Source organism: Hordeum vulgare, chromosome 2H, assembly GCF_904849725.1.
Source record: "Hordeum vulgare subsp. vulgare chromosome 2H, MorexV3_pseudomolecules_assembly, whole genome shotgun sequence".
NCBI classification, from domain to species: domain Eukaryota; kingdom Viridiplantae; phylum Streptophyta; class Magnoliopsida; order Poales; family Poaceae; genus Hordeum; species Hordeum vulgare.
This window is the reverse complement of record NC_058519.1, coordinates 71,513,424-71,530,682: the sequence shown is the minus strand read 5'-3', so window position 1 is coordinate 71,530,682 and position 17,259 is coordinate 71,513,424. Positions and strand designations below refer to the sequence as shown.

General features: G+C 45.0%; 1 protein-coding gene across 1 annotated transcript; it reads right to left on the bottom strand.

The window, feature by feature from the left end:
• Positions 1–2,523: 2,523 nt before the first annotated feature.
• LOC123429618 (peroxidase 2-like) lies at positions 2,524–4,162 on the bottom strand. Its single transcript, XM_045113639.1, has 2 exons — positions 3,640–4,162; positions 2,524–3,505 (listed from the first exon to the last, which is right to left on the bottom strand). Exons 1-2 carry the CDS (start codon positions 4,132–4,134, stop codon positions 2,735–2,737), a joined length of 1,266 nt encoding a protein of 421 aa, XP_044969574.1. The 5' UTR covers positions 4,135–4,162; the 3' UTR covers positions 2,524–2,734.
• Between the last annotated feature and the right edge of the window lie 13,097 nt (positions 4,163–17,259).

Here is a 17,259-nt window from a genome sequence, read left to right as displayed (position 1 = left end):
TGAGTTATAGGTGTTGGTAACCGAAAGTTGTTCGGAGTCCCGGATGAGATCGCAGACATCATGGGGAGCTCCAGAATGGTCCGGAGGTAAAGATTGTATATAGGAAGTCCTGTTGTGGTCACCAGAAAAGTTTCAGAATCATCGATAGTGTACCGGGAGTGCCGCGAGGATACCGGGGACCATCGGAAGGGGTGTCACGCCCTGAGGGGCCTTATGGGCTGTGGGAGGATACAAACCAGCCCCTAGTGGGCTGACATAAGCTCCCACTAAGGCCCATGAGGTTTGAGAGGAAAAAATCCAAAGGTGGAAAGGGTTTCCAAGTGGAAAGGAGGAATCCTACTCCTAGTAGGATTGGAGTATGACTCCTCCACCTCCAATTTCGGCCAATCCTTGAGGGTTTGAGGCTGCCTCCTCCCCTCCCTCCCTCCTATATATACTAGAGGTATTGATGGTTTTTGAGACACAATAGAAAACAACCACGTGCTGCACTCTCTCTCTAAATCTGTTTCTCCTCTAGTTTCAGCGATGCTTAGGTGAAGCCCTGCTGCAATAGCACCACCACCACCACCACCACGTAGACGTGCTAGAGAACTCATCTACTTCTCCATCTTGCTTGCTGGATCAAGAAGGCCAAGATCATCGTCGATCTGTACGTGTGCTGAACGCGGAGGTGCCGTCCATTCGGCACTAGATCAGAATGGATCGTGGGACGGTTCGTGGGGCGGATCGAGGGATGTGAAGACGTTTCACTACACCAAACGCGTTTCTTAACGCTTCCTGTTGTGCGATCTACAAGGGTACGTAGATCCAAATCTCCTATCGTAGATGGACATCACCATGATAGGTCTTCGTGTGTGTAGGAAATTTTTTGTTTCCCATGCAACGTTCCCCAACAAGTATATCTATCTAAATCATACAAGTAAGAATTTAAAAAAAAGAAGAAGACCAGAATAAGAGGCTCACCACGGCGGTGCTCGCGACGAGATCCAAAGACCTGTTTTCTACTACTGATGTTTCAGAGATAAAAAATAAGCGTAAATCACCCAAAAGGGATGCAGCAAACATGTAGCTTAGGAGTAAGAAACAAGGGTCTTCATACAAACAGATTTCGCTAGAACACATAGAGCATCTCTAACAGATGCCCTATTATAGTCTTCATGCCCAAAAACCCGCTTTTTAGGACACCTATGGGCAAAAACGCAGCTCCAATAGATGCCCTAAGCGGTGCCCTAAAATTGGGCAGCCCTACTCCGTGCCCTTTATTTGGGGCAGAGAGGACCGCAAAAGAGACGTGCCCTATCCTTTCCACCGCGCGCGTGCCTAACCGCTCTTCCTCCTCCCGCTCTCCACCTACCTCCACCGCCCCGACAGGCCAAATCCGCCGTCGCCGCTCACATCCAGCCATCCACCGACACGCCACCGTCCCCCAATCGCATTCCCGTCGCCGTCCGCACCCGCCGCCGCGCCAAATCGCATCCGCCGCCACCTGCAAACCCTAGCCGCCGCCCAATAATCCCGTCTGTCGCCGCCGCCGCTCCCAAGCTCCCCTACCCCCAAATCGGGCCTGTCGCCGCCGCTCTCGTGCTCCCTAGCATGATCTCGTGCTCCGATCCATCCGCCGCCGCTCCCAACCCCCGCATGCAAACCCTAGCCACCGCCTCCGTCATGGCGCCGTCGAAGAAGACGAAGGCGAGCTCCTTCTATAAGGGCGTGCGGGTGAGGCCGTCGTGCCAGTGGAGCGTGTAGATGCAGCACGAGAGCGTGTGCTACTACCTCGGCACCTTCGACACCGCCGATTTGGACGCTCGGGCGTACGACGTCGCTGGATGGCGGCTCGGCGTTCCCGGGGAGGAGCTCAACTTCCCGGACATCACCTCCCTGCAGGACGCCATCTTCGTCGGGCCCCCGATGAAGAACCGGGTGAAGACCCGGTTGGGGAAGAAGAAGGAGGAGCTGGCTAGGGTGATTGAGACCGACGACGAGGCAGTGGCTCGGTTTGCTCGGGAGCATCCCGAGTACGTGCAATACAAACGCGAGTTCTTCTGGAAGCACGAGATAGAGAAGAAGAAGAAGCTCGGCGAGTCTGGACCATCAACGGTTATAATGGTGATCGAGTTAAGCTCCTCCTCCTTTGACTGGACATCGGATGGATCATCCGATTCGTCGGATGAGTTTGATTGTCGCACGTTGTGAACTCGAGTTCAAATCAAGTTAAGCTATGTAGAACCGAGTTTAGGATTATGAAATCAAGTTTAGGGTATGAAATTGTGTTCGAATGATGGTTTGTAGTTCGTAAGTTTGAAATCGAGTTCGAAAAAATGTTTGAATGTTGATCAAATGTGTGTAAAATAGGGCATCTGTTAGAATGTGTCCCGTAAAATAGGGCATCTAGAAAAGCAGAATTTTTTTTGATGCCCTAACATGCAAAAACAGATGTCCTATAGCACGAGAAACTAGATATAGGATAGGACATCTATCAAAGATGCTCTTAGTATAAAGTATATTCCCAATACAAAATAACAATAAACCGAAATTGATTCATCAATCTCAGTATAAAGTATTGCCGGTAATTGAGTACAGTGGCACAATAAGGATTACAACACAAATGAATGAAATGAATCAACGAGCAAAAAATTTAGTTTGAAATAAAGGAGAAAAGAAGACCGGAAGGCACATTGAAAAAAGCATGAACTGAACACCCTCTGCCATCAAGAGACCATGAACCGGTGTAGGGTTAATTGACGAGCCCGCACATCTTTCTGATCTCACCTTTGGTGCTGTCCTTCACTTCGATATTTCCCATCTTCACCATTGCATCCCCGAAATGTTTGTACCACTTGAGATCTCCGATGAGCCATTTAGTGTACTCCTGCACCAAGCTCTTCGTCTGCAGCGACGTCATGAGCGCCGCGTCAGAGGTGAAGAGCACTTTGCGATCGATCACGTTCCTGTAGTACTGGCTGTCCAACACGTCAACGGTCTTGTAGTCCTGCGGCACCATGGGATCACTACCGGCGGTGCAGTCCTGGGTCAGCTTCCCAGCGAACGTGGCATCCATCGACGTGTTGGAGTTGTCGTTGGCCGACGGCTGGAGACGGTTGCTGAAGGAGGAGCAGTGCGAGCGGCCGATGCTGTGCGCGCCCGAGAGCACGACCATGTCGGTTTGGCTGAGTGTCTTGTTGGCGAACATTTGTGTGAGTGTGTCGAGGTTGGCGAAGGGTGGAGGCAGGTTGGCGAGGGTCTCGTCTTTGAGGGACACGAACCCATCGTAGCGGCCGGCTGGCATGTTGAAGTTTATTTTGTAGGTGCTGAGTAACTTGCTAGCGTCACGGCCTGCGAAGGCGACGATGTCGGCGCACGAGACGACACCGGGACATTTTTCCTCGAGCTTCTTCTTTGCCGCGTCTATCACTTCGAAGCCACGCAGGCTCAGGTTCGGGATACCGAGCTTCTCGGGCTCCGGCTTGCCAGCGATCTTGTTCAGCAGGACAGAGGCATCGCAACCCTGAAATCCACGCCCAAGTAGAGTAACACGCATGCATGCATGCATGCAACGATAACATGCATTGTTAGTTTCTCAATCCTGGATTATCAATCAAACTTCATTTACGTATGAAATAACTATGTATATATACGTACCCGGACAAAGCAGTCGTGGAAGAAGAGGCGGATGAGCCCGGCCTTCACGCCGGCGGTGGTGTTGCGCACGGCATCCAACACAATGTTCTCCGCGTCAGGGCACTTGTCATCGTAGTAGCCGACCTCGAGCCCGGTGGCAGGTGGAGGCGGGGCAGGAGTAGAAGCCGGTGGGGGCGCGGGAGTGGTGGGAGTGGGGGTGGGATAGACCGGGGTAGCAGTAGGGCTCGGGGGAAGGGTAGACGGTGGTGACGGGGTAGAGCTGGTCGGAGGAGAAACTGATGGGGACGTTGCCGGCGCGCTGGAAGTCGGGGTGGGATATTCCGGTGTAGGGGTAGGGCTGGGCGGGGGAGTAGCCGGTGGAGGTGGGGAAGGGCTCGGCTGCGGAGTACCGGTTATGATGGGAGTGGGGTTGGGATAGGTGTAGCCGTAGCCGGATGCTTGGCAGGCCACGGAACCGAGCACCGCCAGTACGGCGACAAGGACAAGCCTGGCCATCTTCCTGTGCTCGTCTCCTCTTGCTGGATCGAGGAAGATAGGTTGAAGAAAACTTGCTGTTTCGCATGCGTATTTATAGTCATCTACAGCAGAAATCGCATGCATCTGTTCTACGGGCGTTTGGAGCGCACGTTTGCGAGTCAACCAGCTGTTGCCGGCCGCGAACGTGGTGACCACACAGTAGGCAAGTGTTGATGATGAACGCGGTGGCAGCTTGGTAGCGACTACGTGGCCATGATCGATTAATTTAGAATTAATATGTCAAGCAAATATGAAGAATTATAGGGGCATAACTGGCAACTGCAGGACTACTTACCATAATTTCGTAAATATGTACATTGTGTATTGACCTATTCCCCACAGAATATAAATACTAGGCTTTTCGATTTAAAATAATAGCTCATGGGGGTCGTCTTCTATATATTGTGTTGTACAGAGATAGTGTGTTACTTGAAACCAGAGTGTATTTATAGTTACTCATGTCTGATATTATTTTGTGCTAAGACGTAACAAAAGCCCCAGCTCCATCGTGGTAATTTTGTGAGAAAAGTTCTACAATGAAACAACGTGATTTGTTGGATGTATACAAATCGACGAGAGACTCATAGGGAAGAAACGCAACAAGTTCTACATGAAAGTTTTGTGTAGATTTGCACCTGGGCTGGTTAGGTGTGCAACCCTGTTTCTCAAGCAACTTCAACTTCAAGAGTTATCAAAAGTGATGTGGGTAGATTACTTAAAGATAAAAACTGAGTGTGCTCCTCTTTAGAAATATAGTTATTCAAGATCTTGGTAAAGATATGATGTAATCCCTTCATTTTTATATATAAGGTCACGAACTCATATTACAGATACGGAGTTCAAAATTAATACATGCTTTCAAAGCTAGTTTTTTTTATTTACTTAGATCATTAATACACCACATGCATGCAAAAAAACTGTATGGGTGAAGTAACTGATCGTTATTATGACTGCATGCCTGAAGAGTTAAATAGGTTGCTAGTTCGAGAAATATCATTAATGTTTGCCTCGATTATTGTTAGTGGTCTTGTCAAGATGCAAAATGTATATTCCGTAGTGGTCTGGTATAAGTAAATGGAGGGAATACTACAGTATATTCAGATAAGCAGGATTACTATTGATTATCCAATGACAATAAGATCGCTTGAATTTATGCTAATTTAAGTTACAATTAAAAAAGATTATTGGCCGGTGAGATGTTGGTCTCACTAAGCTTCCGCCTCTTCTGTTAGATGTAGAACAAAAATGTCAAAAATAAAATTATAACTTTTCATTGTACATTTCGTACTCATTTTTTATATGTAAATTATGGGTCAATTGCTCCTGTGCGACGTTTTTTAGGTGAATTGGAAGAAGTGGTACGTCTTTCGTCTGAATTGCTTGGGTGCGATGTTTCTGAACGAGGAAATATCCCACACACGACATGGCCCTTAATCTCAACTGATGCCCTCATTAGCTGTTAGGAGCTGGACCCACAACTTATCCACGTAAGCACGGGCCCTACTTGGCAGTGCATCTAGTTACGGGCCTCACTTGTCAGTGCATCAGGTCAAACGTGTCCCCGTGCCTGTCCGAATGGGTATCCCTGTCTGAATCTATGTTGCTCCCTCCTCTTCGTTCCCGGTGGTGAGCCAGCGGCGGCGGCGGAGCTTTTGTTCTGGGTGATAGCAGCGGTGGCGCTTTCGTTCTCGGCGACGTCGGTGGCTGTGGTGAGAGCCCTGTCCTGTTCTGGTACCCGTCCTGTTCTCCTCCGTGTTCAGTTAGATATCACCGCATCGCCTCTGCCCCCTCTGTTTTCCTCTGTTTTTGGTGGATTTGATCCAGATTGCTGGTTAGGAAATGGAATTCTTCAAGGATTGTGACACCGACAAGATGAAGGGCATGACTATACCTATCAAATCCACTTTTGTAAGTCCTTACTCCTCATGCCTTTGAACTCCGATGATGCACTTCAATGGTTGTAAAATATATTTGTATATGCAACCGCAATAATTTGTTGCCAATAAGAGCGTTGGGTCACCGCATGGTGCACCTTTCCTCATGGTCGGGGACGACGGGCCATCGTCACAGTCAAAGACGACGAGAAAGATGGAAAAATGAAGAAAAAAGTTGCAGCAACTCACCTGCCCGTGAATCGTTGATCTCGATGAGATTACAAAACTAAACAAAGGTATGATACAATATCAAGCCTACACCTAGCAGAAGCAAGATCCCAAGTAGAAGGAGAAACCTCAGATATTTTCTTCATCAAGCTCTTCACACAACCAGGACATAAGTATACAGAAGGTGGTTAAACCCTCAGCCTCTGCATCAATCGATGCATATGGTCATCTTTATTAATTATCCCACGGAGGTATGACAAGAACATATATCAAGCCATCCAAAGTCACCACTCACATCTGCAAACTTGATAATGGAGAATGCTCTCACTTCAACAGAGAACGGATAGGGGCAAAGCACCATGTATGGGAGGTTTAGGGTAGGAAGGACTAAAATCCTGTGAAATTTGAGGAGCACAGGATCAATATTTAATAGGGTTGCTTTGGAACTAGCTAATCTGGTCCAGAATAGAGATTTTGATGTGGCACTTACATACTGGCTTGGATGGAGCTGAAACTTGGAGGATATGAATATTTTAGGGTTATGAAGATGCTGTATAAATTTCATGCGATCTTGAAAAGACAAAATGGCACTTCCTTCACACAGCATCCTGCTGGACATAATCTTAGAAGAATTACTGGGAATAATTGGCTAAATAAAATGATCTCAAAATTGGTTTAGAGAGGTTTTATAGGTAGGAGAATGTCCTGGTAAAATTTCATAATTCATGGAGCAACATAAAGCATAGTTGCTTCACAATCCAAAATAATGACCAGAGACAAAGATTGATGCTATGGTCAGATGGTTTAAGGAGTGATGCTCAAATTTGGAGAAGCGGCATTATTTGAGCATTTTGAGATGATGGCAAACATTGGAAATTTGCCAAGAAGTATTTACTAGCTAAATTGAGTTGAATTTTGGCATGAGGCAATGATATGGATAGTAAAGAGTGCCCACAAATTTTGAGAGCAATCAAGTAAATAAAAAGGGTACTTACTTCACAACTTGACAGATAGGGCAGAATCAGAAGGAATATTTGAGGAATATTTTTAAACATGGCAAGGAAATATTTTGTCATATTTGACGAAGATATGACCCAAGGGATTTATGAGAATTATTTGGGAATCTTTGGAATGATAGAAATGGGGGTTGCTTCACAACTATTAAAATGAAACTTGGTTTCGCTGGAGCTAGGCTGACCAATGAAAGCGCAGCCCGCGGATCGCTGACGTAGCCCTATTTCTTGATCCATACCGTCCATTCATGGCGATCCAATGATACGAATAGGTGTGAGGTTTTGATGGGGTTTTGAGGGGGTTTTGATGGGGTTTTGAGAGGATTTCAAACGTTAGGGTTGAGCATACTTAATTAAAAAAATCAAAAAAATAGAAAACTCGTGGCAATCATCATTCTATGTGACTAACTCCATAGGAAAAATAAGAAATTTGGACTATTGAGTTTTTTTATGAAAACCTTCACAAACTTGGCTATCACGAACGAGGTTGTACGGTTTTCAATGTTAGGGTTGAGCATAATTAATTCAAAAAAAATCAAAAAATAGGAAACTTGTGGCAATCATCATTTTATGTGACTAACTCCATAGGAAAAATAAGAAATCTGGATTATGTAGTTTTCCATGAAAAAACCTTCACAAACTTGGCTATCACGAACGAGGTTGTATGCTTTTCAAAGATTATGGTTGAGCATAAGTAATTCAAAAAAATAAAAAAATAGAAAACTGGTGCCAATCATCATTCTATGTGACTAACTTCATAGGAAAAATAAGAAATCTGGACTATGGAGTTTTTCATGAAAAAACCTTCACAAACTTGTTTATCATGAACGAGGTTGTACGGTTTTCAAAGGTTAGGGTTGAGCATAAGTAATTAAAAAAAATAAAAAAAATAGAAAACTGGTGCTAATCAATTTGAGTTGTTATTATATGACAAAGTAAGAACATGTGTACTGGTTTTCCAATATTTTTTTTAGATTTTTTATGCTCATTTCAAACTTGGTCAAATCTAAGTTTGACAAACATTTAAACAAGTTTCAAACATGAAAATGACAAACCAAGCTTGAATCCTTCAAGTCACTCCAAAATTAAGCTTTTGTGATGTTTTTGAAAGTTTGAAGTTCAACACCCAAAACCACTTGTCTTCACACATGAGTTTCAAATTAGCTCCAAAGGGGGTAAATACCCCATTTCTAAACAAGTTTTTTTGTCCACCATGTCTAAAACAGCCAAATCAATTTGAGTTGTTACTATATGACAAAGTAAGAACATGTGTACTGGTTTTCCAATATTTTTTTTTTAATTTTTTATGCTCATTTCAAACTTGGTCAAACCTAAGTTTGACAAACATTTAAACAAGTTTCAAACATGAAAATGAAAAACCAAGCCTGGATCCTTCTTAGTCACTCCAAAATGAAGTTTTTGTGATGTTTTTGAAAGTTTGAAGTTCAACACCCAAAACCACTTGTCTTCACACATGAGTTTTAAATTAGCTCCAAAGGGGGTAAATACCCCATTTCTAAACAAGTTTTTTTGTCCACCATGTCTAAAACAGCCAAATCAATTTGAGTTGTTAGTATATGACAAAGTAAGAATATGTGCACTGATTTTCCAATATTCTTATTTATTTTTTTATTTTTTATGCTCATTTCAAACTTGGTCAAACCAAAGTTTGACAAACATTTAAACAAGTTTCAAACATGAACAAGAGAAGTTTCAATCATGAACAAGAGAAGTTTCAAACTTTAAACAAGGATATGCAGAAAAGATGATGGCTCAACTGAAAACAGTGCAACGATTCGAAATGTTCGAAAACAGAGCAAGGGCTGACCGGTCAATCTGACCCACGGGACAGGGAAGTCAGCGGGCGTAACATTAGTGTCGCACCAGAGCTACCTATACAGTGAAATGTGTCGTACCCTAGCTATTTCCTGATCTGTGCTGCTCTCGCCCACTCTCGCCCCTCGCCGCCGGCGACCCCCATAAAAACCATGCAATCCAGCCCCGCTGCAGATCAAGCGCCACCGTGCGACGATCATGAGGCCAGGATCTTCCAGCTCGCGCGGCGGCCATTCCGGCGGCGGAAACTGGAGGGCGAAGCGGCCGGTGCCTGACACAATTGTCTTTGACCGCGAACGGGCGGCACGGGTTGCTTCCGACGCTGCTCGAAAGCATGGCGCGCGAAGGTACACCAGCTGGGGGCTCGTGCCACCACGTGCGTACGCTCGGCGCGAGGTGGAGGAGTACGACCGCCAGATGGTGGCAACGGCGCGCTCGTCTGCCGCGGGCTCCTCTGCAGCGAGCTCCGCCATTGCACCCGCAATGTTGTCGCCTCCGAACATGGAGGGGGAGGAGCAGGGCTTTCTGCCGGAAGACTACGTCGACGACGGCGACCTCGACGGCGTCATCGCCGAGGTTATGGAGCGCACCAAGGAAAAGGCCCAGCGGGTCGCCGCGCGCCGGCAGAGGGAAGAGGAGCTTGACGAGATCCGCCTCCGCCAAGCCATCGAGGAATCCCGCGCCGACAGGGGGTGGGGCACCTCCGACTCCGACTCCGACTGACCGGCGCCGCTGCCTCGTCGGAGCCGCACCCCTGGGGCTCAGGTGAGCCCACTTTTGGAGATGTAGTAGGGGTGAGGTAGGAACTTAGGAGGCCGAGCTTAGGAGCCCGTGTAATCAAAATCGAAGGTCGAACTCCGACGAGCCCTTGTAATCGAACCCTATCTATGTTTGTTTCTGGAATGTTTCGTGGGAAAATGGATCTATGTTTGTTTGAATTCAGTCGATTTGCTTTTAAATGCTTGTAAATTTGCTTTTCTTAATCGGAGCCTGCTGACGTTGCCGTGCTTCATTGCCGCAGAAGAAGAAGAGGGAGGATGCGCGCTCAGGGGAAAACTGTTTGACAGTAGTCGCCGCCATCTGGATCCCATGCCGACGTGGATAAGCTGTGGGTCCCGCCCGGTTCCACCTAATCCTAATAGATATTGTGCTTAAGGGTCATGTCGCGCCTGGGCTATTTGTACGCACAGAACTGTCGCAGCATAGCCATTCTTGCCAACGGTGCCGGTTTACAGCCTTTTCGTATCGCACCGGGAGCTATTTGCCCGTAAATTAATGCTAACTTACATGTAGGGAGACTCTAAAAAGGAAACTATTTTCATTTCATATTTTCTGAAACGTGGCCTGTATGTGTACGGTTACTGCTATTATATGGAGAGTGAGGTAATTATATGACTCGTCATAATTACATGTGAGTAAAATACATCAAAGGTCCTAAAAGTATTACAAGTGTTTTAAGTAGGTTCTAAAAGTATGAAATCGTTCATCCGGGTCCTATATGTGTATTTTATCTGCGACTTTTAGAACCTACTTGACACACATGAAATACTTTTAGGATTTGTGGTGAACGGCTTATACAAATTTAGGACCCATGGTGAACGGTTTTAAATTTTTAGGACCTACTTGACACATTTAAAATACTTTTAGGACTTTATGTATATTTTACTCATTGTATATTACCATTATTTTTTTGAGAATGCAATAAGGAAATCTTGAGCTCCACTTTTTTGTTGCAAAATGTTAATACAGTTAGCAATCCGGAAAAGTATTTTTGACAGCGGATTACCTTGCTAGGCGAAACCTTCTACATAACGAGTATGAAGAACCAATGCTACTCTTCGTAGGAGGACGCAGATCATCTTGTTGTGCACTGTGATGTTTCATGCACCCTATCTCTACTCCTAATGGAGGAGTCTGTGGTTGTGATGGTAGGTCGTTGTTCGTTCGTTCGATCGCTTGGTCCACCCCCTTCCGTTCGTCTTTCCTTTCACCCGGTTTTCCATAACACGATTTTTTCTGGTTTATTTCCGGGCTGTCTGCCCCCTCCCCCGGCCCTGCCAATTGTGGTCTATTATCGTGCCTGGACTGTGTACCTGCCGCCTCCTCCCGATCCCATCCGTGCTGCCGTCCTCGGCCTAGCTCCGCTATCTGTCGGCGTCCTCCACTCCTCCTTATCTTTAGTTCATCCGCATGATCTACTCTCCATCTCTCATCTCTCCTATGTGGCGGTGGTCGTTGCTCGAAGGCAGCAGCGGCAGGACGTAGGGCATCAGGCAACCTAGGTAAGTTCTTCTCTCAGTGATCTCCACCAAAAAATGTATCAGCAATTATAGTCTAAGCGACACGAAAACTACAGATCCGTTTCATCTAACCTGGAAATTGCACGGTGTACGTCGAACGGAGGCCCTGATGAAGATATCGGATGATACGATGGTGGCAAGAATTGACTACTAGCTGGCATCTCCATGTGTTTGCTTGATCTGTATCTACGTGCTAGCTTACATCCCGTGCGGCCGTGCCTCCTGATGCGTGCAAAGGCCCAAAGGTACTGGCATGGAGGTTGTTTATACTTCCGTGCTAAACATGTCCTTATGTATTTTGGTAGTTCAAAATTACAATGGCTCACACAGAAAACAAAACGGACTGTTCCCACCGTCCATATTTCTCACGCGATCGAATCCTTCGCTCCCATGTAACCAATGGATCATCTTGTTTCCTAGCTTCAGGGCCCGACGAATTTATATACCAAGAACAACTCAGTACTGTTTTACGCAAAGAACAGCAGAGAGCACATCTTGTGATCCAATCGCCCAACCCGTTCTCCTCCATCGTAGGAGAGGTGTTGACACTATCGATGGGTGTACTCATGATGCTACTTGACGGGATAAAGACGGAGTCAATGGACCAGCACTGGACGGCGGTGCTACAGGTGATACACATCATGTCCGCGGGCATGGACGAAGTGGACCTCTTACGACGTTTTTATGCAAACTAGAAAAGGGCCCGTGCCTTGCTACGGGAGAAAAGAATAGTACACATTCTTAATTTACAAAATATGGTCTATGATCTAAGTATTTGTAGCTACGACCCAAACCAAGATGATCTTAGCCTAGAAAAGCGTAGTTCAAGATTCCAGAGGTCTTCTATTTAAACACGGATTGCATGTAGATTGAATACATAGAAAGAAACGGGCAAGTGATCTTCAATTTCGTCTCCAATCCTGATTTTGCTGTGATGTTCATCCATAATCCGGATCCGTACCCATATAAAGAAAGACGGATAATACATTATTGATTAAGATTGTATTATAGATAGTATTATTTTAATGCTTAACAGATAAAACAACAACATATTCAGAATCTACATATTTTTCTAATCTAAATTCATATATAATATTTTAAATTTAGAGTTACGATTTAGAAGTTATTAGTATTTAAAAAAACATTTGAGATGTATTATTTAATGCTTAATAGGTAAAACAACAACATATTCAGATTCTACATATTTTTCTAATCAAAATTCATATATAATATGTTAAAATTGGAGTTACGATTTAGAAGTTATGAGTATTTAAAAAAATATTTGTTATGTACTACGAATTTAATGTCAAAAACCTTAAGGGGTTTTCTATAAAACAACATGACGGACTAGTTGGAAATATGCCCTAGAGGCAATAATAAATTAGTTATTATTATATTTCTTAGTTCATGATAATCGTTTATTATCCATGCTATAATTGTATTGATTGGAAACACAATACTTGTGTGGATACATAGACAAAACACTGTCCCTAGTAAGCCTCTAGTTGACTAGCTCGTTGATCAAAGATGGTCAAGGTTTCCTGGCCATAGGCAAGTGTTGTCACTTGATAACGGGATCACATCATTAGGAGAATCATGTGATGGACTAGACCCAAACTAATAGACGTAGCATGTTGATCGTGTCATTTTGTTGCTACTGTTTTCTGCGTGTCAAGTATTTATTCCTATGACCATGAGATCATATAACTCACTGACACCGGAGGAATGCTTTGTGTGTATCAAACGTCGCAACGTAACTGGGTGACTATAAAGATGCTCTACAGGTATCTCCGAAGGTGTTAGTTGAGTTAGTATGGATCAAGACTGGGATTTGTCACTCCGTGTGAACGGAGAGGTATCTCGGGGCCCACTCGGTAATACAACATCACACACAAGCCTTGCAAGCAATGTAACTTAGTGTAAGTTGCGGGATCTTGTATTACGGAACGAGTAAAGAGACTTGCCAGTAAACGAGATTGAAATAGGTATACGGATACTGACGATCGAATCTCGGGCAAGTAACATACCGAAGGACAAAGGGAATGACATACGGGATTATATGAATCCTTGGCACTGAGGTTCAAACGATAAGATCTTCGTAGAATATGTAGGATCCAATATGGGCATCCAGGTCCCGCTATTGGATATTGACCGAGGAGTCTCTCGGGTCATGTCTACATAGTTCTCGAACCCGCAGGGTCTGCACACTTAAGGTTCGACGTTGTTTTATGCGTATTTGAGTTATATGGTTGGTTACCGAATGTTGTTCGGAGTCCCGGATGAGATCACGGACGTCACGAGGGTTTCCGGAATGGTCCGGAAACGAAGATTGATATATAGGATGACCTCATTTGGTTACCGGAAGGTTTTCGTGCATTACCGGAAAAGTTTCGGGCTCATCGGTAGTGTACCGGGAGTGCCGGGAGGGGTGCCGGGGACCATCGGGAGGGGTGTCACGCCCCAAGGGGTCTCATGGGCTATGGGAAGAGATAAACCAGCCCCTAGTGGGCTGGAATAAGTTCCCACTAAGGCCCATAAGGTTTGAGAAGGAAAAAACACAAGGTGGAAAGAGTTTCCAAGTGGGAAGGTGGAATCCTACTCCAAGTAGGATTGGAGTAGGACTCCTCCACCTCCAATTTCGGCCAAACCTTTAGGTTTTGAGGCTGCCTCCTCCCCTCCCTCCCACCTATATATACGGAGGTTTTAGGGCTGATTTGAGACGACTTTCTCACGGCTGCCCGACCACATACCTCCATAGTTTTTCCTCTAGATCGTGTTTCTGCGGAGCTCGGGCGGAGCCCTGCTGAGACAAGATCATCACCAACCTCCGGAGCGCCGTCACGCTGCCGGCGAACTCTTCTACCTCTCCGTCTCTCTTGCTGGATCAAGAAGGCCGAGATCATCGTCGAGCTGTACGTGTGCTGAACGCGGAGGTGCCGTCCGTTCGGTACTAGATCGTGGGACTGATCGCGGGATTGTTCGCGGGGCGGATCGAGGGACGTGAGGACGTTCCACTACATCAACCGCGATCTCTAATCGCTTCTGCTGTACGATCTACAAGGGTACGTAGATCACTCATCCCCTCTCGTAGATGGACATCACCATGATAGGTCTTCGTGCGCGTAGGAAATTTTTTGTTTCCCATGCGACGTTCCCCAACAGTGGCATCATGAGCTAGGTTCATGCGTAGATGTCTTCTCGAGTAGAACACAAAAGTTTTTGTGGGCGGTGATGTGCGTTTTGCTGCCCTCCTTAGTCTTTTCTTGATTCCGCGGTATTGTTGGATTGAAGCGGCTTGGACCGACATTACTCGTACGCTTACGAGAGACTGGTTTCATCGTTACGAGTAACCCCCTTTGCTCAAAGATGACTGGCAAGTGACTGTTTCTCCAACTTTAGTTGAATCGGATTTGACCGAGGAGGTCCTTGGATGAGGTTAAATAGCAACTCATATATCTCCGTTGTGGTGTTTGCGTAAGTAAGATGCGATCCTACTAGATACCCTCGGTCACCACGTAAAACATGCAACAACAAAATTAGAGGACGTCTAACTTGTTTTTGCAGGGTATGATTGTGATGTGATATGGCCAACGATGTGATGTGATATATTGGATGTATGAGATGATCATGTTGTAATAGAAATATCGACTTGCACGTCGATGGTACGGCAACCGGCAGGAGCCATAGGGTTGTCTTTATACTAACGTTTGTGCTTGCAGATGCGTTTACTATTTTGCTAGGATGTAGCTTTAGTAGTAATAGCATAAGTAGCACGACAACCCCGATGGCAACACGTTGATGGATGATCATGGTGTGGCGCCGGTGACAAGAAGATCGTGCCGGTGCTTTGGTGATGGAGATCAAGAAGCACGTGATGATGGCCATATCATGTCACTTATGAATTGCATGTGATGTTAATCCTTTTATGCACCTTATTTTGCTTAGAACGACGGTAGCATTATGAGGTGATCTCTCACTAAAATTTCAAGACGAAATTGTGTTCTCCCCGACTGTGCACCGTTGCGACAGTTCTTCGTTTCGAGACACCACGTGATGATCGGGTGTGATAGACTCAACGTTCACATACAACGGGTGCAAAACAGTTGCACACGCAGAACACTCGGGTTAAGCTTGACGAGCCTAGCATGTGCAGACATGGCCTCGGAACACATGAGACCGAAAGGTCGAGCATGAATCGTATAGTTGATATGATTAGCATAGAGATGCTTACCACTGAAACTATTCTCGACTCACGTGATGATCGGACTTGAGATAGTGGATTTGGATCATGTACCACTCAAATGACTAGAGAGATGTACTTTTTGAGTGGGAGTTCTTAAGTAATATGATTAATTGAACTAATTGTCATGAACATAGTCTAATGGTCTTTGCGAATTACGATGTAGCTTGCGCTATAGCTCTACTGTTTTTATATGTTCCTAGAGAAAATTTAGTTGAAAGTTGATAGTAGCAAACTTTGCAGAGGATTGTCCTCGTTGCTGCGCAGAAGGCTTATGTCCTTAATGCACCACTTGGTGTGCTGCACCTCGAGCGTCGTTTGTGGATGCTGTGAACATCCGACATACACGTTTCTGATGACTACATGATAGTTCAGTGCAAAATACTTAATGGCTCAGAAGCAAGGCGCCGAAGACGTTTTGAAACGTCACGGAACATAAGTGATGTTCTAAAGAGATGAAATTGTGATTTCATGCTTGTGCCCTTGTTAAGAGGTACGAGACCTCCAACAAGATTCTTTGTCCACAAAGTAAATGAGAAAAGCTCAATCGTTGAGCGTGTGCTCAGATTGTCTGAGTACGACAAACACTTGAATCAAGTGGGAGTTAATCTTCCAGATGACATAGTGATGGTTCTCCAAAAGTCACTGCCACCAAGCTGTGAGAGCTTCGTGATGAACTATAACATATCAAGGATAGATACAATGATCCTTGAGCGATTCGTGATGTTTGACACTGCGAAAGTAGAAATCAAGAAGGAGCGTCAATAGTTGATGGTTTGTAAAACCACTAAGTTTCAAGAAAGGCAAGGGCTAGAAGGGATACTTCGTGAAACGGCAAAACAGTTGCTGCACTAATGAAGAGACCCAAGATTAAACCCAAACCCGAGTCTAAGTGCTTCTGTAATGAGGGGAACAGTCACTGAGGCGGAGCAACTCTAGATACTTGGTAGATAAGAAGGCTGGCAAAAGTCGAAAGAAGTGTATTTGATATACATGATGTTGATGTGTACTTTACTAGTACTCCTAGTAGCATGAGGGTATTGGATACCGGTTCGGTTGCTAAGTGATTAGTAACACGAAATGAAAGCTACGGCATAAACGGAGACTAGCTAAAGGCGAGGTGACGATACGTGTTGGAAGTGTTTCCAAGGTTGATATGATCAAACGTCGCACGCTCCCTCTACCATCGGGATTGGTGTTAAACCTAAATAATTGTTATTTGGTGCTTGCGTTAAGCATGAACATGATTGTATCGTGTTTATTGCAATACGATTATTCATTTAAGGAGAATAATGGTTACTCTATTTTCTTGAATATTCACCTTCAATGGTTTATTGAATCTCGATCGTAGTGTTACACATGTTCATGATATTGGTGCCAAAAGATACGAGTTAATGATGATAGTACCACTTACTTGTGGCACTGCCGCTTGAGTCATGTTAGTATAAATTGCATGAAGAGGATCCATGCTGATGGATCTTTGTACTCACCTGATTTTGAATCACTAGTGACATGCAAATCATACCACATGAGCAAGGCCTTGTTTTCATTGAGATGAAATAAGATAGTAACTTGTTGGAAGTGATACATTTTGATGTATGCAGTCCAATGGG